Source organism: Mytilus californianus, unplaced genomic scaffold (genome assembly GCF_021869535.1).
Source record: "Mytilus californianus isolate M0D057914Y unplaced genomic scaffold, xbMytCali1.0.p SCAF_14, whole genome shotgun sequence".
Lineage (NCBI taxonomy): Eukaryota > Metazoa > Mollusca > Bivalvia > Mytilida > Mytilidae > Mytilus > Mytilus californianus.
In genome coordinates this window covers 18,797,197-18,823,340 of record NW_026262626.1, presented here as the reverse complement: position 1 = coordinate 18,823,340, position 26,144 = coordinate 18,797,197, and the positions used below count along the sequence as shown (strand labels likewise).

At 31.8% G+C, this 26,144-nt stretch overlaps 1 protein-coding gene across 1 annotated transcript in view; it reads left to right on the top strand.

Annotated features, from left to right (window-relative positions):
- Window positions 1–22,895, top strand: part of LOC127724331 (acid-sensing ion channel 2-like) — a 58,395-nt gene extending 35,500 nt beyond the window's left edge. Inside the window, exons 12-13 of the mRNA XM_052231265.1 lie at window positions 17,818–17,893; window positions 21,690–22,895. Coding sequence (XP_052087225.1) covers window positions 17,818–17,893; window positions 21,690–21,944 — 331 coding nt within the window. The 3' untranslated portion in view covers window positions 21,945–22,895. The remainder of the gene's footprint in view (window positions 1–17,817; window positions 17,894–21,689) is intronic.
- The last annotated feature ends 3,249 nt before the right edge of the window (window positions 22,896–26,144 follow it).

Below are 26,144 nucleotides of genomic sequence, written 5' to 3'. Positions count from 1 at the left end.
ATATTTGCACTTTATTTTGTAAATCTTTATATCCGCATAGTAAATCAGCAACTATTTGTATGTCAAGATTTAATGTATAATACAAATGACAACAATATTGGAACACAACAACTACCAATTTTTGTCCGCATAAATTTAGAGTGCCAGCATGTCCTCCCTTTTGTTAAAAATATTGTTACGTAACAAACTTTCAGTAGATTTGATACCCCAGGCTGACTCGTATAGCAAAATTATTTTACAGTATCAACCCAAACTTACCATTTTTGCACTTTATCATGTAAATCTATATAGCCGCATTATAATTCAGTAATATTTTATGTCAGGATGTATTGTATAATACAAATGATAGCAATATCGGAACATAATGTGAATACAAAATTTTGTCCGTATAAATCTAGATGGCCAGCATGTCCTCTTTTTAATCAAAATATTGTCTCGCAACAAAATTTCGGTAGTTTTGATACCTCAGGCTGACTCATATAACAAAATTATTTGACCGCATCAACCAAAACTGACTATATTTGCACTTAATTTTGGAAATCTATATAGCCGCATAGTAAATCAGCAACTATTTTTATGTCAGGATTTAATGTATAATACAAATGACAGCAATATTGGAACACAGCAACTACAAATTTTTGTCCACATATATTTAGAGTGCCAACATGTCCTCCTTTTGTTCAATATACATGATATATTGATACATAACTAAATTTAAGTAGTTTTGATACCCCAGGCTGACTGGTAAAGCAAAAATATTTGACCGCATCAACTTAAACTGACCATATTTGCACATTATTATGTAAATCTATATAGCTGCATAATAATTCAGTAATAATTTTATGTCAAGAATGAATGTTTTATATAAATGACAGCAATATTGGAACATAATGTGAATACAAAATTTTGTCCGTATAAATCTGGATTCCCAGCATGTCCTCTTTTTAATCAAAATATTGTCTCGCAACAAAATTTCAGTAGTTTTGATACCTCAGGCTGACTCCTATTACAAAATTATTTGACCGCATCAACCAAAACTGACCATATTTGCACTTAATTTTGTAAATCTATATAGCCGCATAGTAAATCAGCAACTATTTTTATGTCAGGATTTAATGTATAATACAAATGACAGCAATATTGGAACACAACAACTACAAATTTTTGTCCACATAAATTTAGAGTGCCAGCATGTCCTCCTTTTGTTCAATATATTGATACGAAACACAATTTTAGTAGTTTTGATACCCCAGGCTGACTCGTATAGCGAAATTATTTGACCGTATCAACCAAAACTTACCATAATTTTGCACTTTATCATGTAAATCTATATAGCCGCATAATAATTCAATAATATTTTATGTCAGAATGTATTGTATAATACAAATGACAGCAACATTGGAACATAATGTGAATGCAAAATTTTGTCTGTATCAATCTAGATTGCCAGCATGTCCTCTTTTTAATCAAAATATTGTCTCGCAACAAAATTTCAGTAGTTTTGATACCTCAGGCTGACTCCTATAACAAAATTATTTGACCGCATTAACAAAAGCTGACCATATTTGCACTTTATTTTGTAAATCTATATAGCCGCATAGTAAATCAGCAACTATTTTTATGTCAGGATTTAATGTATAATACAAATGACACCAATATTGGAACACAACAACTACAAATTTTTGTCAGCATAAATTTAGAGTGCCATCATGTCAATTATACTGATACGTGACTAGATTTCAGTAGTTTTGATACCCCAGGCTGACTTGTATAGCAAAATTATTAGACCGTATCAACCAAAACTGACCATATTTGCACTTTATTATGTAAATCTTTATAGCCGCATAATAATTCAGTAATATTTTTATGTCAGGATTTAATGTATAATACAAATGACAGTTATATTGGAACACAATGAAAAAAAATTTTTGTCCGCATAAAGTTAGAGTGCCAGCATGTCCTCCTGTTGTTCAATATATTGATATGTAACACAATTTCAGTACTTTTGATACCTCCGGCTGACTGGTATATCAAATTTTTTTGACCGTATCAACTAAAACTGACCATATTTGCACTTTAGTATGTAAATCTATATGGCTGCATTATATTTATTAATCAGAAGTTTTTTTTATTGTCAGGATGTATTGTATTATACGTTGTAATACAAATGAAAGCAATATTGGAAAACAATAAATGCACTATCTTTTCCGCATCAATTTAGATTGTCATCATTTCATCTCTGTATTCATAATATAAGACCATCACTAAAGTTAGTAGTTCAGGATGGTGTGTATAACAAAACTATTTGACAGTATCATCCAACACTGACATGTCTGATTTCATTTTTACTTTATAATGAAAAGTATAAGAAGTTCTCTTCTGGGAATAGTATACTGCATGTGCACAACGAGTATATTTTTTGGAAGTCCCATATCATCATTTTTAATCGGTAAAGACAAATCTGACGAAACTGACGAGATTAATTTGTTCATAATTATTCAACACCTTATGTATCCGGACACTGTACAATTTTCGTTAGAATATTTTGTCGGAAGCAGAATCGTCAATCCAATGCAAACAAGGTGAATTACGATAAAATATCCATGTAATGCATAATGTTAAATTTAGGAAGAGACTGTAAAATATGGGGAACGAAGCAACGTCGACAATGATGTTGATATCCCATGACATAAAAATATTGTTCCGATGCGTTGGATAACCTTTCTATCCGCCTTCTAATTAAATAAAAACTTTCCTTTCTTTAATGATAGCTGCATGTGATCACAAGTGTAAATTTTATAGCCATTGTTTAATGTATATAAGAATATGAAATGAAAAAAAAAAAAATTTAATGTGTATAATATCGATAGAGTCTAACGAGTAAAGAAATTTGCAGTATGCTGGGAAAAAAGAACAATGCGATTATTGTTTACATATTAAAATCAAAAGTCTTAAACACGGTAATCTGTCAAAAGACCTGTTCCCAGGTCTGGTCAATAGCAGACTTGTCCACAGGTCTGGTCAGGAGCAGACCTGTCCACAGGTCTAGTCTGGTGCAGACCTGTCCACAGGTCTGGTCTGGGGCAGACCTGTCCTCAGGACTGGTCAAAAGCAGACTTGTCCCCAGGTCTGGTCTGGAGCAGACCTGTCAATAGGTCTGCAGCAGTCATAAAAAGCAGACCTTAGGTCTGGTCTACCAACGACAAAGTTAACTTGCTTGTCTGCTTAAAATTTCCAAAGTTAACTTGAAAAGCAGTCAACAATTCTGCTCAAAGTTAACTTTTGTACAGGTTAGGAGAGCACCCATCTGTACTGAACCAATTCCAACCAAACTTAAACTAAATGATCCTTAGGGTATCTAGAATAAAGTTGTGTTTTATTTTCTGTTTCATCAAAAAACATGGCCACCATGGCTAAAAATAGAACATAATGGGTAAAATGTAGTTTTTGGCTTATATTTCAAAAACTAACGCATTTAGAGCAAATCTGACATGGGGTAAAGGTGTTCATTAGGTCAAGTTCGATCAGGTCTGAAATTTTCAAATGAATCTAACAACCTATTTTTGGGTTGCTGCCACTAAATTGGTAATTTTAAGGAAATTTTGCAATTTTTGGTTATTAACTTTAATATTATTATAGATAAAGATAAACTGTAAACAGCAAAAATGTTCAGCAAAGAAAGATCTCCAAATAAGTTCCATATGACCAAAATGTCAATTGACCCCTTAAGGAGTTATTGACCTTTAAAGACAATTTTACACAATTTGTTCATCATGTTTGTTAACTTAAAAAAAAATTCTTCTCTGAAACTGCTGAACCAATTTCAACCAAACTTAAATAAAATGATCCTTATGGTATCTAGTATAAATTTCGTGTTTTATTATGAGTTTCGTCAAAAACATGGCTGCCGTGGCTGGAAATAGAACATAGGGGTAAAATGCAGATTTTGGCTTATTTCTCAGAAACTTAAGCATTTACAGCAAATCTGAAAGGTGTTAAAGTGTTCATTAGGTCAAGATCTACCTGTCACAAAATTATCAGACAAGTCGGACAACTGATTTTGGGTTATTTACCCTGAATTGATAATCTTTGGGAAATATTGCAGTTTTTAGTTCTTATCTTTAATATTTTTATAGATAAAGATAAACTGTAAAAAGCAAAAATGTTCAGCAAAGTAAGATCTTCAAATAAGTCAAGTGACTGAAATTATTAATTGACCCCTTAAGGAGTTATTGGTCTTCAAAGACAATTTTACACAATTTGTTCGTCATGTTGTTAACTTTTAAAAATCTTCTTATCTGAAACTACTGAACTAATTACAGCCAAACTTATGCTTAATGATTCTTAGGGTATTAAGTATAAACTTTGTGTTTTATTTTGTGTTTGATCCAAAAGTATTGTCATCATGGCTAGAAATAGAACATAGGGTAAAATGTCGTTTTTGGCTTATATCTCAATTTCATAGCATTTAGAGCAAATATGATCAGAAGTAAAAATGTTTATAAGGTTAAGTTATACCTGGCTTGAAATGTTCAGACAAATCAGACGACCCATATTGGGGTAATTTCCGCTGAATTGACAATTTTAAGGAAATTTGGCAGGTTTTTGGTTATTATCTTGAATATTATTCAAGATAACGGTAAACTGTGAACAGCATAAATTTTCAGCATAGTAATATCCACAAATAAGTCAAAAGACCAAACTTGTCATTAGACTTTTCAAGGAGTTAAATCATTGTGTCCGTTCAGACACATGCACTTTATTAATGTATTTCCGATGTATCAGATTTTTTTTCTCTCTTCTTATGTTCACAACCTTATTATATGTTTTTTTTTCGTTTTCCATCTAGTGTAACATTGTTTAATTTTATACATTCTACTCCTTGAGTATTACAATATGAAATGTTCTTATTTGAATTAGGAAACGGATTAATATAAGTTAACAGCTTGTTTCCGGATCCTATTAATTATTCAATTGCATTAATATGTAAATGCCAAATTGTGTACATTATTTAACTTGAATTTAATTAATAAAATATGTTTACACTAAGGAGTTATTGGCCTTTTAAATCAATTTTACACAATTTGTTTATCAGGTTTGATAATTGTCATAAATCTTCTCCTCTAAAAATAATGAACAAAGTAAGACAAACGTAGGCAGGTAATGGTAAAAAATGCACAGTGGTCAAGATTTGTCAAGATTTGTTTGGGAAGTAATATTTAGACAAAACAGACACCCAGTACATTGACTTATTGCTTTTGAATTGGTATATGCTTTTTGCTGTTTTTTTGTAATCTTGAATTTGATTATATATATATATAATTTTTTTGGGGGGGTTAAATTGGTTCTGAGTTCGGGATCGCGGATTTTCCTTTATCATTTTCTACTTACATTGACTTCCTGTTTATCCTGTAAGGTAAGATGACACGATGTTGATCAACATCTTAAAAGAAATCACTGTAATGTTGTTAGTCTTTTCTATGAATTTTTAATAAAGAAGGTGAATGCAGAACAGTTTTATAACAATAAAAAATAATATCATGAAATCCAATTTTTTTTAAATATTTTTTTTATCACTGAACAGAAGTGAAGATTTATGTATACACGTTTTGGAGTTTGTTTATATTCTTACATGTCAAGAAACTGGGGTTTATACAATAAAATCTGTTGAAAAAATTGTCTTAATTACTTGCCTTGAAATAACTGTATTATTGTCTTGTAAAACCAGACTTTATCACAGGCCCAGATTCTCATTATCCTGATGCAATGTTGGCTAAAGTTCTTGTTTTGCATCTTTGAAAGGAATTATGAAAAGTTGCATGACTTGTATAGATTTAAAACGAAAAGAAAATTCAATCATTTATCAATTTCAATGAGATACAGTCATCAGATCCATCAACAGTTAATCAACTTGTCAGACTTGATGAGGGATATTTTTTATTTCGCTCTCTTCGGAATTCTCCGGTTTATCTTGAGAAACGTAAAACAGATTTGTTTGCTATGATTAGACAGTTAGGTCTACCAACATGGTTTGGTTCATTGTTATCTGCAGATAAAAAGTGGAAGGATTTTCTCAGAATGTTAGCAAAACTGAATGACGCATTAGAATATAGTGATGAAGAACTAGAAAACATGAATTGGAATACTAAAACCAAACTGGTACAAAAAAGATCCAGTAACCTGTTCTGGCTTTTTTGATTACCGGATCAAACAGTTCATCAAAATTGTCCTGAAAAGTGAGCATAATCCAATTGGAAAAGTCATTGACTACTTATATAGAGTAGAATATCAGCAGAGGGGTTCTCAACATATTCACATATTGATTTGGCTTGAAGGTGCACCACAATATAACAAAGATTTAAATGAAGATATTATAAAATATATCGACAAACATGTATCTTGCTCTACGTTAAAAGAATTCCAAGATTTGATAAGTTTGCAGACACACAAGCATTCAAAAACATGTAGAAAAAAAAGGACATGCAATCTGCCGCTTTGGATTTCAATTGCCTCCAATGAAAAGAACAGTTATTTTGAAACCACTTGTTGAGGATGTAGAAAAGAATAAAAGTGTCTACAAAAAAATTGAGGATAAAATCATCTCATTGAATGAATTAGACAACATTGCAGACTTGACATTTGAAGAATTTCTGATTAATATTTTAGAGATGAGCGAAAAGGTGTATATTTAGTGTGTTCGTAGTAGCCTAAATGGGCTTAAAGATTTTCTTAAAAGAATGCCATGTAAAAATCGTGTTAATCCATACATGAACATTATTTTATCAGCTTGGAAAGCTGACCATGACTTACAATTTGTTTTAGATCCCTATGCCTGTGTCATGTATATTGTTTCTTACATAAGTAAGTCACAAAAAGGAATGAGTTCATTGTTAGAGCAAGCAAAAATAGAAACCAGAGAAGGTGACTTATAATTAAAACGTCAAGTTAGACATATTGGAAATTATTTCACAAACTCAGTAGAAACAAGTGCACAGTAGGCAGTCTATTTAACATTACAAATGCCTTTAACAAAGGCAACTAGCTATATGCATGTGGTTTATTATTACTTCTCCCTCTGACAAAAGGCCTTTTTTGCTTAAAAAGAATTCAGAATTAGAAAAATTGTCTCCAGACTTTATCGGAATTTCATATAGAAATGACATCAAACGTTACTCAAAAAGACCTAAATCGCTTGAAAACTGGTGTTTCTCTGATTATATCTCTCAACTTGAAGTCAAGTTCCCCCAAAATATAGATGCAGATGCTGGTCGAAATAAAACATATGAGGAAGATACAGAGAGCAGTGATTCTGAAAATGATGAAATTAAGTTACATGATCAAGAAGTCAGAAAAATCAAGGTTTTACTCAAAGACGGCATCACAATAAGGCAAAAAAAGTCCTCACAGGTCATTTGCTATGTTAGATTTAATAAGAAGGCAGATTCAGAAAATTTCTACAGAGAACGACTGGTGTTATTCCATCCATGGAGAAATGAAAAGATAGATCTGAAAAAAACATTTTGAGACTTTTGAACAGATGTACCAAACTGTTTATAGAACTGTTAACAGTAAGGCAAAACAGTATGAGCAAAATGCTCAGGAATTAGACAAAGCTCTTGAACAAGCTGAACTTGAAAAGAACCAGTATGATAATTTAGCACCAGGAACACAAAAAGTAGAATGTGAAGATTTAGAAGAAGGAGCAACAGAATCAGAACAATATATGCATTTAAATCCAGAACGTCTTTGTAGCTAGCTGTTCAATGTGAGCCAACATGCTGTGTACAAGGCCATACTTTGACCTGTAATTGTTAACTTTTAATAAAGAGTTGTCTCATTCATCTTCTTTTTTATTTTATATATTTTAAAAGGAAATTGACAATCTTATTTGAACCAAATATAATAATGAGAAATATGGTTTGATTGCTAATGAGACAACTAAAGCATCAAAAGGTTAATTGCCTTCATCAACCATCAACAAAAAGTAAAAAGCCAAAGCACAAAGCATGTATAAGGCCCCGAAAAAGGGAGACATCTGTTATCTGAATTGAACAATTTGAAAACAACTTATCAGTTTTTGACTTCAAAACCATAATTCTGAATTGATTGCTACTGCACATTTCTAATTCTTGTACATTATAATTTTGATTTGACAATACTTAAGTTTTTTTTTTGTAATTCCCTTCCAGCGAAATCAAAGGGGACTTTCGGTTTGCACTTTGTTCTTCCATCTATATATACGTTCGTCTGTCTTACTGGCAAATCAGTTTCCTACACTTTTTTGTCATGCTTGAATATTTTGATTTGATATTTGGCGTTTAGCTTTACCATGACAAGTTACAGATCAAATTCCAATTTTGTTCAGGTTAGATGATTTTTGCAGAGAAATAACTCTTGAACTTAAACAAATTTTAAATTTAGTTCCAGTCTGATGATTTTTTTGCAGAGTAATTGCCCTTGGACAGATAGTTTATATAATTTATCAGTTTTTAGCACTTTTTTATTTATGCTTAAAGATATTGAATATATATATGGTATACAGTTTAACCATGACAAGTTACAAACAAGTCTCGAAATTTGTTGCAGTACAATGAATTGTCAACTGGTACAGGACGAATCCAAATCCGTTCACACCAAATCACGTTTGCTCCCAGTCATCTTCGCGAACTTCTTGTTTGCAACCTGAGTTTGTTTGCATTATACACATTCACACCCTTTTTAAATATATTGTGTTGTATATTTTTTAAACATATTAAAGTCACTGTACACTGTATTGCTATACAACATATAAGGTTTTTTTTGTGTTTTAAAATAAATTAAGTAACATTCTAAAAGGTGTCTTTATTGTAAATTATTTTGACAAAGTTAATATAAATGTTTCCAAACACACATGAGATCAAAGAAGCCAAGCTGCTGTAAGTTGACTATTCTTTTTTTTTTTATTGTTTTCAAATAGGCATTTTGAGGCCCTTTATAGCTTGCTGTTTCTTATATAAATATATGTATTCTGAGGAAACCTTTGTTGATACAGCGGTATACAGAAACACATAGACATACATAATAATATAATAAGACATACGATACATTTACATGTGATGAGGTAGCAGCGAATAAAGACTTCTAAGAGAAGAAAAGAATGCATAGGTTTGAAGGCATACTTTTTATCAGAGAGAATCCATTTTTTGTATTTATGTTTCTAATGAACTTACACAACTTTGTAAGTTTTGATTGTTTTGAACAATTCATTACAGCTTTTAACTTTAGGGTGTTAATGTTGGTACAGTATGTTCTATCTATACATCCTTTCCTTTCTTCTGAAAAATATGTACATTCCAAAATATTGTGCAATCCATCTCCAATTTCATTTCTATTACACAATTTACATGTTAGATTTTCTCTGGGTATGTTTTTCCATCTACTGATTCAATTGGAAGCTTGTGATTTACGGTTCTAAGTCTGCAAAGAGTGAAAACGTCTTTATCATCTAGCTTATTGAAATAGTTCTCGAAAGCGAAACTGTCTTTATAAATGCAATAAGCCCCCTTCACCCCCCCCCCCCCCTCCCCCCCCCCCCCCACCACCACAAAAAAAAAACATGCCTCTGATCATACATTGCAAAATCAGATCATAAAATATTCTGTTGAAGCATTAAAAAGCAAGGAAATTTATTTCTTTTCACACAAATTCCTACATTACACAAATGAAATGACTTTTAAAGGACATCATTTTATGAAGAAAAGAAAAAAAGGATTTGAAAAAAAAAAATTTCATTTAAAATATATAAAAATTGCATTTCATTTCACCTCTTAAGGCCCGACCAAAAACAGTCTCTGATCTCCAACAAATTTTAGCTAAAAGAAATCTGCGTTTTGGACTATTTCTTAACCCGAATATTATACTCCGCCGATCTCCGATTTCTCCAAGAACATATATAGGCCTAGCTATAGCCCGCTAAAGGGAATATAATTTTTCGAGTTAGCCTTATCGGGAAAAAAATGTGAAAAGCGTAAAAATCTTCCGAAAACACATCCGGGTTAGGAAAATCTCCCGCTCTTTCTATCAAAAAGCTTATTCTTTAAATCGACACAATGAAACGCACAGACCCATCACAAGACATCATAACTGGGTATATCCAATCTGTAAGCGTCTTAAAGAAAGGAAAAACCAGTGCAATCATGTACTTTGACGGGTTTGTTCAAAACAGCAACCACCACACAATCCGGTTTGTATCCTTCAGTCCCGAAAAGTTGGAATCATTTCAGTCAGCGCATACTATGAAGTCGCCTATCAAAATAACTAATCCGAAAGTCACACCAAAAGGAGGAACGAATTAACTGTCCAAAGAACAAGTAACTTAGAAGTTTGTAAAAAGTTGCATTTTACCTTCAAGCAATTGGTACCCGAGATATCTCCTGATGTCAAAAAAATTGAACTGAGAGAACCCAGTAAGAAGGTAGGTTGATACTTAAATATCAATATCATGTACAAGTGTAATTGTAGCTCTGTAAGTCCTAATTTTTGATTTTTGCAGACCAACTATTTACATACAACTGAAACACCTACGACGGCTACGTGTACATACAGTTAACGTGGGGGTACGCAAATTGCACCTATTTTGACAGTTTTTTCACCTACGTTTATTTATGATCCAGACAAACGTGTCCATTCTGTGTTTATGTTGTAGATGTATCCTTATTTACTATATATAGTTCCACCAATATAATTTTGAATTCATATTGAATCATAGAAAAATGGGTTTGAACCGACCTCCAAACGATCCATGATTCTGTAATGAGGAATACCCAAATTGCATCCATGCTTAAATTCACATCCTTAAAAATCAAATAACAGAAGTTTTGTTTTATTTCTTCAAATATTTAGAACAATTTGACATTAGTCCATGCTAACTATTCATTTCTTAACAAATGAAAGCTCGGAACATATTTTATTTGCTCATTTTTAAAAGATGATTTTTTTGCGGACGTTTCATGGCGACGTTTCCGTAGATTTTACTTTTTCCGGTGAATACTTCATGGGTTGATATTTACTATGAATGTTTTGTGAGTATTTAAATATATTTACCTATTTGAAAGACGAGCATAATGTCAAATGATAAAAAAATACAAATTGTTTATTCCCTAAGAAAACTTGTACGATTTTTGCTGCTATTTTAGCTAAATAGGTGCAATTTGGGTACTGTGACGTAACTGAGTTAGCGTTTCACAATTAAGTTTATATCCAACACACAAATGCTGTATCTTTTCCTGATCCTGATCCTAAAATCAATATGTTGACACAACTAGTCTCTTTGTGCTTGATTGTATCTTCTTGGGTACTATAGTTTCTCAAAGTAATTTCATACTATACTTGAGTTCACTTCTTTAGTTCAAACAGTATTTATTCAAAATAAATCAATACATATTATATATATAATAATATTATTCATGTTATTTTTATTATTATCATAGATGATCCAAACGGATCAGAAGGCTTAGGGTCCCCTTATCTGAAAAATGTTAAAAAAAATCACAGATATATTAGGAAAAAATTGCTCTAGGCCCTATTACAGATTCAAGAAATAAAGCTGACAGATAACCCACCCCTTTTTATGCCCCACCTATGGGCAGTATATTTTTAAGTCTGTGCGTTCGTTTGTTCGTTCGTCAAACTTAGTACACATGTTCCCTATGATATGATCTTTCTAATCTTAATGCAAAATTAGAGTTTTGACCCCAATTTCACGGTCCACTGAACATAGAAAATGATAGTGCGAGTGGAACATCCGTTTACTATGAACACATTCTTGTTCTTTAGAAAGTTAGGACCTGTCTCAAATTATACACATATTAACACTTGTATGCAAATGTGTCAATCATTTACTGAAAAACACACACATTCCTGTAATAGGTTGCATCACAATTCAAAACATGCTCCCCCCTTACAAATTCAAAATTTAAGCTGACCTGTAACCCACCCCCTTTTTTTAAAGTTTTGATCCGCCTTTAATCATAGACGTAATTACACTTGTATACACATTTGTTCACCATTACTCAAAAATGCACAGGTTTCTGTAAATCGCAATTTAAAATGTATGAAGTCAAAATGAAAAAGGGATTGTTAAAAACGTCAAAAAGTTTTCAAAGACAAATCTAAACTTATATAGAAAAAAACTCAGCTTAATACCCAACCTGTAAATACGTTTTTTGTAGTGTATTGTGAAATTTTTATCCTTTTTCTTTTCAGTGCACAGTGTCTGTAAAGATTTTACAAATGACATCCCCAGAAAACGTTGAAACAATTTATGGGAAAAGAATGATTATGACAGCTGTATTAGCTGATGCCATGGGGCGATAATATTAACAAAATTCAAATTGGACAATCCTACAAGATCTCAAACTTAGTTACTAAAACGTACAGATCAGAATTACAGTTGAATACCACTGGGTCTACAGCATTCCAAACTATAGACAATATAATTGATGCCAAGGAAGACATTAAAACCAAGAATGAAGTACAAATTAAAGGAAAACTTAATTTGGTACACATAACATCAACAAAAAAATGTCTTCAGTGCCACAAAGTCTTTGACAATGATTTTATAACCAGTCAACAGTTCACCATGACAATAAGAAGTCAAAACTGCAAAAGCAAACAGCGTATTACAGATCTTTCAACTAAAAGACTTGCCAAAATCAAACTGACAGATCAACATGACCAGAATCACAATATCATCATTTTTCATGATGTATCAACACATTATTGTCAATCTAAGGAAATCGACAACAAGATGAACTTGTGGACTACATGTTGGATTTGAACACCATCACACTGATGATGTAAAGTGACGCAACAGAAGTGAGAGATATCCTTTAAACATTAACTTGCAGAGTACAGTTTTAAACATATAAGTTGACATGTAAAATGCAATGTAGCATGATTTTAAATTTTTGTTTTCAATGATTGCATGTCTTAAGTTAAGTCAAAAACAAATGTTTTTTCCCCCATTTTCAACACATTTAAAAACCTCACGTTTTTATTGTTTTAATTTTTCGTGACACATATTGTCATTTAAGTTACAGCAGAGACTGTACTGTACTAGTGAAAAACTTTATACAATAATTATAGAATGTGATCACCAAATATACCACACATTGTTCCATCAACTTATAAAATGTTTGACCCTCACTTAAAAGAACCTAATCAGATATGATTAAAAATGTACTTCCATTTTAAGTAACCATGACAACTTAACATTGGCTTCCATTGTATTTAAACATGACAACTCTGCTTATTAGTTACACAATATTATATAAGCTATTGTGTGAAAATTACCATTACTTATTATAAATTGACTTTTTGCTTTTAATATTGAGGTGTATTCTGTATCACATTAAAATTTGATGTAAATAAAACAAGACACAAATGACTAAATTTTATACATTACACTTTAGTATTGTGGTAGTATGTTATTTAATATTTTAATGTATTATTATACCCATTTTGATTTTATTGAGACCGCAGAAAGTTGTGTTCAATGATACATGTATACACTGCTGTGGTGTTGTCAGCGTTGTCATCCATACATATTTTAGTTTGAAGACCTGCTAGACAATACCTTATATATAAGTGAATAAATATCTTATGAAATTGTGCCACAAGATTAAAAACCACCAAAAGGAAGGTTGAGCTATTTTTAAAATACAAAATTAGAATATGTGTTGCTAATCTGCTTATAAATTTGCAACAAAATAAATAAATACCATGCATTAGAATGAAAAAAAAAATCTAAATATTTTTCCATCTTCCAACAACAATTTGAAAAGTATCAATTGCAGTAATCAACATTTAAATACTGTTGTGCTGCAAATAAATTCTTTACCACTACTCTTTGAACTAAAAAACTAAAGTTTTTGGTCAAGGTAGTGTTTGTCTCGCCTGCGACGAAAGTCACAGTATGCGAGACATAGTTATTACTATCCGGCGTAGGCGGCGTAAACTATTTGTATAAAGCTTTATATTTCAAAAGGTAGAAGACCTTGATGCTTCATATCTTGTATGCAGATACCTTATGTTACGAAGTTTCCGTATGTCATATGTCCAATGTCCTTGACCTGATTTTCATGGTTCAGCAACTGCTTAAAAAAAAAATTGAGTTTTTATGTCATGTGAATTTCTCATTTATTATGAGAAATAAGATAACTATATTTGGTATATGGGTTCCTTCCAACGTCTATATGTCTGTCAGACAAGGTTCACCTGACCTTGACCTCGTTTCATGGATCAGTGATCAAGGTTTAAGTTACGTGACTAGGTCCGTTTCTCAAATACAATAAGCAGTAGGTCAACTATATAGGGTGTATGAAATGACTGTAATGGGTACATGTCAGTTTGACAGGTTTCATCTGACTTTGACCTCATTCTCATGGATCAGTGATCAATGTTAAGTTTTTGTGTTTTGGTCTGTTTTTCAAGTACTATAAGCAATAGGTCAACTATATTTGGTGTATGGAATGGTTGTAAGGTGAACATGTACTACTGGCAGGTGTAATGTGACCTTGACCTCATTTTGATGGTTCATTGGTCAATGTTAAGTTTTGTGTTTTGGTCTTTTTCAAGTACTACAAGAAATAGGTCAACTATATTTGGTGCATGGAATGATTTTAAGGTGTATATGTCTGTCTGGCAGGTATCATCTGACTTTGACCTCATTTTCATGGTTCATTGATCAATGTTAAGTTTTTTTTTGTTTTGGTCTGTTTTTCAATCATCATAAGCAATAGGTCAACTATATTTTGTGTATACAAAAATTGTAAGGTGTATATGTCTGTCTGACACGATTTATCTGACCTGACTTTCTGTGATGCTTTTAGTAAAACCTTTATTTTTAAGACTTTCAATATAAAATCAATGATCAGTAAAGAAGGCGAGACATTTCAGCGTGTGTACTCTTTTTGATGAAGTTATAGTCAAATCAACTTCAAACTTAGTACACATGTTTCGTATGATATGATCTTTCTAATTTTAATGCCAAATTAGAGTTTTGACCCCAATTTTACGGTCCACTGAACATAGAAAATGATAGTGCGAGCCGGACATCAGTGTACTATGGACACATTCTTGTTAAAATTTTGGTTTACCTCTATGTTTCGCAGTATTCAGAGATGTCCATTTTCAAAAACAAGTATACATTTATTTAGTGTTTCAGAACCTGTACAAACCAACCTCTTTGTGCGAGGTTTCTCAGTCTGTTGTAAACCTTATGGCTGTGTTGGCCACCTTTAGTTGTCTTGTACATTTTGGTCAATTTATTGTCTCTTAAACATATTCACTATTTCAATTCTCAATTCTATTTGAACCAAATGTAAAAAAAAAAGATATCTTGTATGGTAGTCGATGAAACAATTATTTGCAACAGATTAATTAATGTTAATTTCAACATCTGCAAGTCAACTGCAGTAATTTACCTTTTAAAAACCTAACAAACTTCAAAATCTCACAGCACACAGTATATTATAAAAACCTAAATAACACAAATATAATTGCCTCCTATCTTCAATGAATCAAATGATGCAAACATAATGAACCAATTTAGATAGTAATTTTGACTGGCTCATGAGACATTTTAGACATGTTTGTAAACAATAAAAAAAATGATGCGAATTCAAGTAAAATATCACTGACTTTATAATTTGATGATTCTAACAATAGATAAATTCCAGATAAACACAAAAAAATGGATGACTGACACCTGTCTATGTCCACACTTTTTTAAATAAAAAAGTGATACAGGTTTGCCAAATATTAAACTTGCATATATATATATTTATCGGTATTGTTACACAATCTTTTAGACTCAAATAATTTTCCCTGTTTGTGTAGTATTGTCTATTTTGATGATCCAATACCTATTAAGTTTACTGGTTGGTTGATTCTTATAGACTCTATATATATATATATATATATATATATATATATATATATATATATATATAAACGCCTAAAAAGTGTACACAACAACACCAATAACAAAAAAAGGAACTATAAATGTAATTATTTATAAATATTTCGGATAACAGATATCCTTCATCAGTAAATATGATTGTGATGTTGAATGAATCATATATCAGTCTACTTAGATTAAACTATACAAATCTTGAAATTTATACAATAAAAATGTCAAACCGAACATCAGGTAAGTACCAAGCCACGTTCAACTAGTTAACCTTAGTCAAAATTTATTATTATATTTTAACGGCCGTTTGTTTGCGATGTTTAAATACACAGACTCTGTTGCAACTACTCTACCGTTGTCAAATTTGAAATATTTACAAATTTAGATCGTTCAGTGCTGTTTATTTGGAATTCTTATTGACGCAATCGTTCTTGTAACATCATAACTGTCGTCACCGTTAAAGCTTTAGAATTGTGCTAGTTCATATCGCACATTATTATTTTTATTTAAAGCATATATTTGAACTCTCTGTTGTAATTAGTCATATAACCTATGTCGTGTTTAACACATATTTAGAATTGTGCAAGCGTCTTACCTGATGTTCGGTTTGACATTTTTATTGTATAAATTTCAAGATTTGTATAGTTTAATCTAAGTAGACTGATATATGATTCATTCAACATCACAATCATATTTACTGATGAAGGATATCTGTTATCCGAAATATTTATAAATAATTACATTTATAGTTCCTTTTTTTGTTATTGGTGTTGTTGTGTACACTTTTTAGGCGTTTATATAATTTATTTATTGTGTACGTGTATCGTTACTCGTAACGATCCAGCGCCCTCGTGGGAAAAATCGTTGACTATTATTCAGACGTTTTATATATATATATATATATATATATATATATATATATATCTGCATTAATATAGGTAATGCCTGAATCAAGGCAGGATTATGACAGTTGTTTTCCATTCTCTTGATGCGTTTAACTTTTGATATGGAAAAATGATAAAAAGAAGAAGAAACTCAAAGAAGTGAACATGACTGGAAATGACTGAAATTGTCATGCACCAATTACAGATATAATTGCTCTTAAAAGATGATATTAACCTTTTCTTTTGCTTTTGAAGAAAATATGACAAAAACTGAGATACTTTGAATGGCATTTTCAAGCACTTATTAATATACATTAAACCAAAAAAAATAATCAACGATGTAATCTGGGACTTATAGTCTCAAATGAAAGATCAATGCAAAAAAAATAACACAGGTGAGCGATTCAGGCTCTTGAGAGCCTCTTGTTTAAGTACATATTTCAGAAAATTTTGTCATATTTTTGTTATGCAAAGAAGAATGAAACTAGGTAAGAAATATGTTTAAACTTTTGTGTAACAATATTTTCTCTCTTGAAAACAGGCAGAAGCGAAAAAAGAGATATCAGTATATGCTATGTCTGCCCTATGAAATACATAGTAGATGTTAGATAAGAGGCACCAGTAGTTTACAACCCCTTCAGACAATTTACCTGAGATAAATTTGGCTATTCTTTTAGGCCCTTTTGGTGGTATAGCTCCTAACGTGGCTACTTATTTTTACATTTATCATCTGTTTAATGAAACAGTACACATTGTACTTAGGCAGAGATCGAACACTTTTTTTAAATGCGGTTTGTGTAAAATAATCTGATAAAAAAGATGACAAAATGCATCAAATCCAAACTATTTATTTAATATGCTCATAACATTTCAATTTTAATGTTGCTTTGCAAAATTTGTATGCATAGTTGATCGTATCATCGTCCACATGACGTATTCAATATTATATGCAAAATTAAGTTAAAGCTTCTTGTTTTGTAGTGACAGTTTGTTGCAAGTCAACATATACTTTTCGTCGTTGTATGAGGAAGTTACAGAAGAAATACTATCTTTCACGGTATGATATTTTTTAAATGTGTTCAACAGTTATATGCTATTGTGGCATTTTTGAAGGCTCGTTCGTTTGTTTGTGTGTTTGTTTGTTGGTAAGTACCCATACTTTCAGCGACTTTGGGTATAACAGCGTCTTTATTGAAAGAGTTGCTTGAAAGACCCACCCACCTCCGTGCAATCCTTGTTAACTAAGATTGGAGTCGAACGCACTTTGCCACGAGCGAGTTTCGAACTCTCAATCTCAGAGTTGACAGGCTAGTGATAACTGTAGATAGAGTACTAATGCAAAGTAAGAAGATATGGTATGATTGTCAATGAGACAACTATTCAACAATGACGTGGATTTATAGGTCTCCGTACCGTCTTCAAACTTGAGTAAAACCAGTACCGTATTGTAAGATATAAAAGGTCCCGACATGTGAAACAATTCAAACGAAAAAAACAATCGGCCTGATGTATGACAAAACAATAAACGAAAAACATATATGACAGAGACCAACCAACGACAACCACTGAATTACAAGTTCCTGACTAGGGACATACACATGCATTGTTTGGTGGTGTTAAGCAAGTTTGTGAGCGCTCAACCCTCCCAGACAATGGTGTAGCAGTACAACATAAGAACAAACTGTAAATATCAGTTTGAAATGGCTTGACTCATGCGACCGGCACGAATCACAAAAAAAAAATTACATATAGACACAAAAGATACAATGTACAGATCTTAGAGTACTCGCCGTTACTGAAAACTAATTTAAAGCCAATTACAACTTATAAATAAATCATGTTCTCAAAAACTTAAATACCAACCAGTACACACCAAATGGATTTAGTGTAAATTCGTCATAAAAAGTGTGAGAAAAAGAATGACCTAGTGCAAGGCCAAACTATAAGTACATGACACCGACAGGATGTTGGGCAATAAGTTTTGGTAAATGTAAATCAATACATATTAATGTATGTTTTAAATTATCAAAAACTAAATCGATGTCAGTACCGATAAAACCATATTCAAAGATCTATATATAGTATCCATAAAGAATAGGTTTATTAAATCAATAAGGTTACATGGATCCTTTTAAAATTTAAATGTTTTATAAACAACATTACTGTAAAAATTAGGATGTGATAACCCGTTTTAATAAGACCATCTGGCCACCATGATCCAATTAGGGAAAGAATACGAGGGACGTGATAACCATTTAAGGATGGTTATACTGTGGATGCATTATAATTCGTAGGGTACTTATTTTTACGGATTTCAGTATTTTTATTACATGAACTAAAGCTAGCTAAATAAAATGAAACCCTTAACATTGAGGAAAATGCAGGCCCTTTATTTAAAATTCAAGCCAAAAAGAACGTTTTGGACAAACAATAACTTAAGTATTAAGTCACAAAATATTGAAATTTTTCGTTGGTTGTAATAAGTATGTACAATGTACAAAGATGGTTTGCTTTTCGAAAATGTCCAACATTGATTTAGTATCATTAAGTAACTTTGAATATTCTGATATTATATTCATTACTCAAATGATGTGCTTCTATAAAATTATATGATCCTTCAAATTAACGAAAAGAAAAACATTTTTTATACCTGAAATTTTATTACTATAAAACAGGTATACATATACTTTCTCTAAAAATGAAAATCATTTATTTCGTCCAAATCTTCAGAAATGTGCTACCACTGAATCAATGTTTTCCCTAACTCAAATTCGCCAATTGACCCTTCGTTGAAAATTCGAAAATTCTACATGCAATTGCGAAGGGAAAAACCGTGATGAAAGGAAATTATTTCAGGTAAACAAACTAAGATAGTATTTACTAAGTTGAAAACAAAATTAAAATACACCGAATCATTTTAAAAAAAGTTAACACAAATTTTTATTAAAAAAATGGAAACACATGGAAATTTCGAAAAATAAAATAAACATCGCTCTTTCATCCCACTTATTATACACGTGCTCCATGATTTTGTATTGATCGGTACGATCGGTAAACTTCGACTCAAAATCAGAATGTTGATTAGCAGCCTCAATTTTAAATCAACAATCCCTAACTGATTTTTGTTGTCGATTATACGTTGCGGAATCGTTATAAATGTTTAAAAAAAAAATGCACAGAGGACTTACAATAGGATATTTGAGATGCAAGCACTCACTGAAATGTGAGTTATTGAGCGACATAACATCATCAATATATCTGAATGTGAAATTAAAGAACTTTGAAAGATCCAGTTTCTTTTTGTCTTTGTCTTGGAATTTTGCCTCATATGAGTAAACAACAAGTGGGGTGCACAATACTAATCATTGAAATACTGACTTTCTGTTGTTATGAAATAAGAAATTCGACACTAAACCATTTAACCGATTTGCGTTTGTTCGGTGTAATTTTCATAATTATCCGATATTGCTCACAAAAGGGGCATTCTTTTGGGAAAATGTTATAGGTTGCATTTTGTAAATACAACTGATTCACAAACCACGCCTTTGTTTGGGAGATATTTATTATTCATAGATATTTTGGTTCCCAGATTTGATCTGCATGTTTCATCACATTGAGACACAACTTGGAAACTTTTCCAATATACGTACACTTGGATAGCGGTCAAAATGAATTCCCAGGAATACTCATAGTAAACGGAGGGGTTGCACAGAATTTTAGTATACGTTTAAACTCTTAGAAGTTCGAGGCATATAACTGTTGAAAACATGCCACATAATCCTATGTTTTGACTTTTGCAAAATATAGTGGTGTATGTGAACTTTCCATTCCAGATTATAATTTCTGGGATCAGTGAACAACATCGCCGTAAAAGGATGTGCTATTCCGTTTGAAATAGGTTTTCTACAGGTACAGCCAAACTTCCAAACCAAATCTGTGTTTCTATGGAAGTATTTAGTATCGCTTTAAGTAATTTGTGCTAACGAAATCCCTGACTCAATAATTTACTAGTAATACATAGATAACACTCATTGAAATCCAAAACGTCAATACAGACAATTGAATTTCTCAATAAAATAGAATGTATACTGGTTTTTACTGAGTTTGTGATTCATAACAATAAAGGAACAAGTCTGCTATTTAAGGGGCAAAATTTGTGCCCATAGAAAAACATACAACCTGTTGATAAACTTTATCGTTTAAACATCCTTACCTGAAACATATTTGATTGTTTTAGGCGTCCTTGGTTAGGGTAAATCCAGTAAAATGCTTCAGACACATACAATTTTTAAAGTGTTATTTTCTTTTTTCAGGATGGAGGCGACACACATTTTGAATTGTGTGTTGTTTCATTTGTCGTTAGTTTTAAGTGTTTAAATGTGATGACCAAATGCCATAACTCAGACCAAAATTGCTAACTAATATAGTATATTTACTACAATGATTGTGACTTTGTTATACGTCCTTTACACACATTGGAGAAAAAAGAATGGATGCCTGTATATATTCAAAATCTGTTTTAAAGTGAGAGAATGAAAAAGTTTTAATAGCCATTTTTGTATTTGTGATATAAAAAGCTATCTCTTAACTCCGTTATGCCATTTCTTCTATCCAAAGCAATTTCTCATAACTTCATGAAAGGTTGATAACTACAAAAAAAGTTTATTGTTTTTTTTTCTAGATTGTGAATAAGTTTTTAATCATCTAATACATAATTTCCTTCTTTGATTAATTTTTATTAAATTTTTATTGCAGATTTCAATAATTTGCTTGCAATTTGGATTATGGTCCAAATACCTTTAGAACATTTTCATAAATTGTTGTTATCTTACTGAACTGTTTATCAATTTCAGTTTGAGAACTTTCTGTCGAATATTGGAGGAGCTCTTGGTCTATGTATTGGAATGTCCGCCATTAGCATTGGCGAATTGCTCGAATTGTGTTTCTTTCTCCTGAGAAGTATGACAAGACGTAAAAGAGCTAAAGAGAACCAACCTGATGTGAGCTTAAATGAAATTGCAGAAACCACTACAATCTCTGACCAGAATAAAACACAATCTGTTCATATTGATATGTCAATCATCCACGAAGAGGAGAGTGGTCTGTAAAAACGATCAATTCGTCTGTGGTAAAAAAAAACGAAAGACCTATCATTGACTGATAGGATGCATCTATTATTAATCTGTCTAAAAGCATTTATATAATAGTAAGCCTTGACCATGCGTTTTTACAGTGTATATAGTATATTTTTGACTCCGCAGCTATTTTCTAATTTTCTTGATCTATACATATGGAAGAAGATCAAAGCCTGAAATAATTTCGAGTTTTCGCATAATTAAATCCCTTAAAATTTAATTGGTGTACAGTATCAATATTTCATTACAAGAATTTTTTTTCTTTTAAATATAGATAGCTTACATGTCATACTATCAATGAGTTTCCCTGTTGTGATGTTGACAAACGTATTCTGACCGTTTTGTATGCTGTGTTGTTATCTTATTGCCATTCGCACCTCTTCAACCATTAATCACATTGAACTGTTTCATAGAAGAAAATAAGAAAAAAAAAAGCATCATGTTATCATTGTTGACGCATCTTTGTGAAATATAATTACTTTTTTGTATTTACAAAAAAGATAAATAGTTTCAGGTTTTTCATGGAAATAGCTTTAAAAAGAAAAACATTTGTAGCATCATCATTAACACAAGATTTCCGTCATATTAAAAGTAATCAATTGGAAACGTATACTAGTATATGTATTTTCCTTTTTAAATGTTGAATATCAATAGTTATGACCTGGAGTTTCAAAAGCCGCTTACTATACCGGATGTGTAAAAAGACACAGTCATATCCGGAGTGGAGCATTATGCTAGTAACCGATTCCTCCTGTTGAAAAAATCGAATGATTTTTGCTCGGAAAAAATGTAATGTATTGTACAGACGCTTGTTTTAATTCTTTATTAAATTTTTGCAATCCATGTTTTTTCAGACTGAAAACTTTAAAAGAAAAATATTAATGTAATCATGTCTATTGATGTAAATTATCTGTTTAATAAACTCCATGCTTTAACCACTTTTTAATTCGTAGGTTTCATGCATCTTTACAATACAAATGTAATAAAATATTCTTCCTATACACATAGGGAAGACATTAGTCGAGGTAAAACAGACAGTATAAACATGATAAGATGTGGTAAACATGATAAGATGTGGTATGATTGCAAATGAGACAACTCTCCACCAGGGACAAAATGATGGAGAAGTTCGCAGCTATTTGTCAGCTTACGGACTTCAACAATCAGCAAGAGCCATTCCGCATAACAAGCTATACAAGGCACCGAAATTACAAATATAAAACAAACCGAGATAAATAACGGCACGACCCATGCACAAAACAACAAACGATAGGTAATCAATCTAGTCCTTACGCAATGTCCTTCTTCATAAATCAGATCACTCGAAATCCCTCCCTAAAAGACTTTAAAGATCAGTCTGTACCTATGATTTCTTATACCTACATGTATGCCAAAACAATTGCATCTTATATTTTAAAATACAAACACGTGTTGCAGGATCGCAATACTGACGACTCCAAGTTTAAACCTGTTGATTGCACCTGTGCTAGTTCTCCATTCATATATAATCCTGCTGGCCACGTTGGTGACCTAATCATTGTCAATAACATTTCTTTACGAAATGTGTTATCCAAATTCTCGAAATATCGTGAGCCCAATTACATTAATTCAAAATATTTATGAATGCAGTCGTGGATTATGCCAGGCAATGGATTAAACGCGAGAAAGAAGACGTAGATACTCTTTCTAGATGAATTAAGGCTGTGAGGTCGTTGATACAAATCAGAATTAAAAACTGAATGGGTCTATGAATACACATGCTACATCAATCTTTAAAGATTGATTGTAGCAAAACACATGTCTTACTCCATGACAAGTATGTTGTTGTCCCAGCAGATAAAGACCCAAACAACATCGTTATAAACTGCTTGATAAATGATTAGGTATTGACAATTTAATCGGACTCTCAACATATAACACCACGATACAAACCAAGGAGGAAATCCTAGATGATCATAAGTCTGTTCTATGTTCCTTTGGAGTTTCAACCAAAGATGAAGAACTGGATCTTCCTTCACCTTATTGGATACCTAAATTACATAAGTGTCCTTTCAAACAACGTTATATTGCTGGGTCTTCCAAGTGCTCCACGAAACTTCTTTCTAAATTATTAACATAAATGTTATCAGCAATCAAAGCCGGGCTTCAAAGTTATCTATCCCATCGAACTTGAGATAAGGGATACTACCGATACAATTAAGTCTGCCTCATATCTTGACTTACATCTAGAATTTGTCAATAAGGGTCGATTGAAAACAAAACTTTAGCACAAACGAGATGATTTCAGGTCCCCAATTGTGAACTTTTAATTCTATGTAGCAACATTCCAGCAGCGAATGCATATGGATTATATATCTCGCAGTTGATACGATATTCCGGGGCTTGTATTTCCTATTATGGTTTCCTTGATAGAGGGTTGCTGCTCACAACGAACCTATTAAACCAAGAGTTCCAAGTGGTGAAGTTGAAATCATCCCAGTTTAAATTTTAAGGACGCAATCACGAGTTGGTTGATAGTTAGGGAATATTTGTTTCACAGGTGACGACCGATATTTTCCAATTGTCGTTACAACCATCCCATCCTCTTTTTCTCGAATGTGAGCTATTGAATTAGAGTTATAATTTTTTTATTTTTTTATTTTTTTGGTACTTACATGAGCAACCCTACGGGTGTCACATGTGGAACAGGATCTGCTAACCCTTCCGGGGCACCTGAGATCACCCCCTGTTTTTGGTGGGGTTCGTGTTGCTGAGTCTATAGTTTTTTACTATGTTGTGTTTTGTGTTTTGTGTTCTGTTGTTTGTCTTTTGTTTCTTTTTTTCTTTTTTTTCATGGCATTTTAATTTTTTTTTTTCTACTTTTGAGTTTGAATCTCGCCTCTCTTTTGTAAATGTTTTAAATTATCAAAAACAAAATCGATGTCAGTACCGAGAAAACCATAACCAAAGATCTAATTACGGTATCAATAAAGAATATTTTTTTTCAAAGGATCAATAAGGTTACATGGATCATATCTAAATTTACGTGCTTTTTAAACAACAAAACATCCCAGTTTAAATTTTAAGGACGCAATCACGAGTTGGTTGATAGTTAGGGAATATTTGTTTCACAGATGACGACCGATATTTTCCAATTGTCGTTACAACAACCCCATCCTCTTTTTCTCGAATGTGAGCTATTGAATAAGAGTTATAATTTTTTTATTTTTTTATTTTTTTGGTACTTACATGAGCAACCCTACGGGTGTCACATGTGGAACAAGATCTGCTAACCATTCCGGGGCACATGAGATCACCCCCTGTTTTTGGTGGGGTTCGTGTTGCTGAGTCTATAGTTTTTTACTATGTTGTGTTTTGTGTTTTGTGTTCTGTTGTTTGTCTTTTGTTTCTTTTTTTCTTTTTTTTCATGGCATTTTAATTTTTTTTTTCTACTTTTGAGTTTGAATCTCGCCTCTCTTTTGTATATGTTTTAAATTATCAAAAACAAAATCGATGTCAGTACCGAGAAAACCATAACCAAAGATCTAATTACGGTATCAATAAAGAATATTTTTTTTCAAAGGATCAATAAGGTTACATGGATCATATCTAAATTTACGTGCTTTTTAAACAACATAACTGTAAAAATTAGGATGTCATATCCCGTTTGAATAAGACCATCTGGTCACCATGACCCTATTTGGGAAGGGAATACAGAGGAGGTGATAACAATTTAAGGAAGGTAATACTGTGGGTGCATTATAATTCGTGGTGTTCTAACTTTTATTGATTTCAAAGGTATACATGGTATAGATAAACTCGAATTTAAGTATTGACCTGTTTCATAAAGTGTTGTATGCATATTAGGCATAACCATAATATTAATACAATTGAAGTTCAAGGTCGACCCAGTTATGATAACAATAGCCAATCTATGAGAACATTACAAAATCTGAAAATGTAAGTTTTACTTTAAAATAGAGAACAATTGTTACAATGTAAGTCTAAAAATCATATATTCTTATTACATGAACTAAAGGAAGCTAAATACAATTAAATCCTTATCATTGAGAAAAATATAAACACTTTATTTAAAAGTCAAGTCCAAAGAACGTTTTGGACAAACAATAACGCATTGACATTAGTATTAAATCACAAATAATTGAAATAAAGATTTTGTTCTTGGTAGTAAGT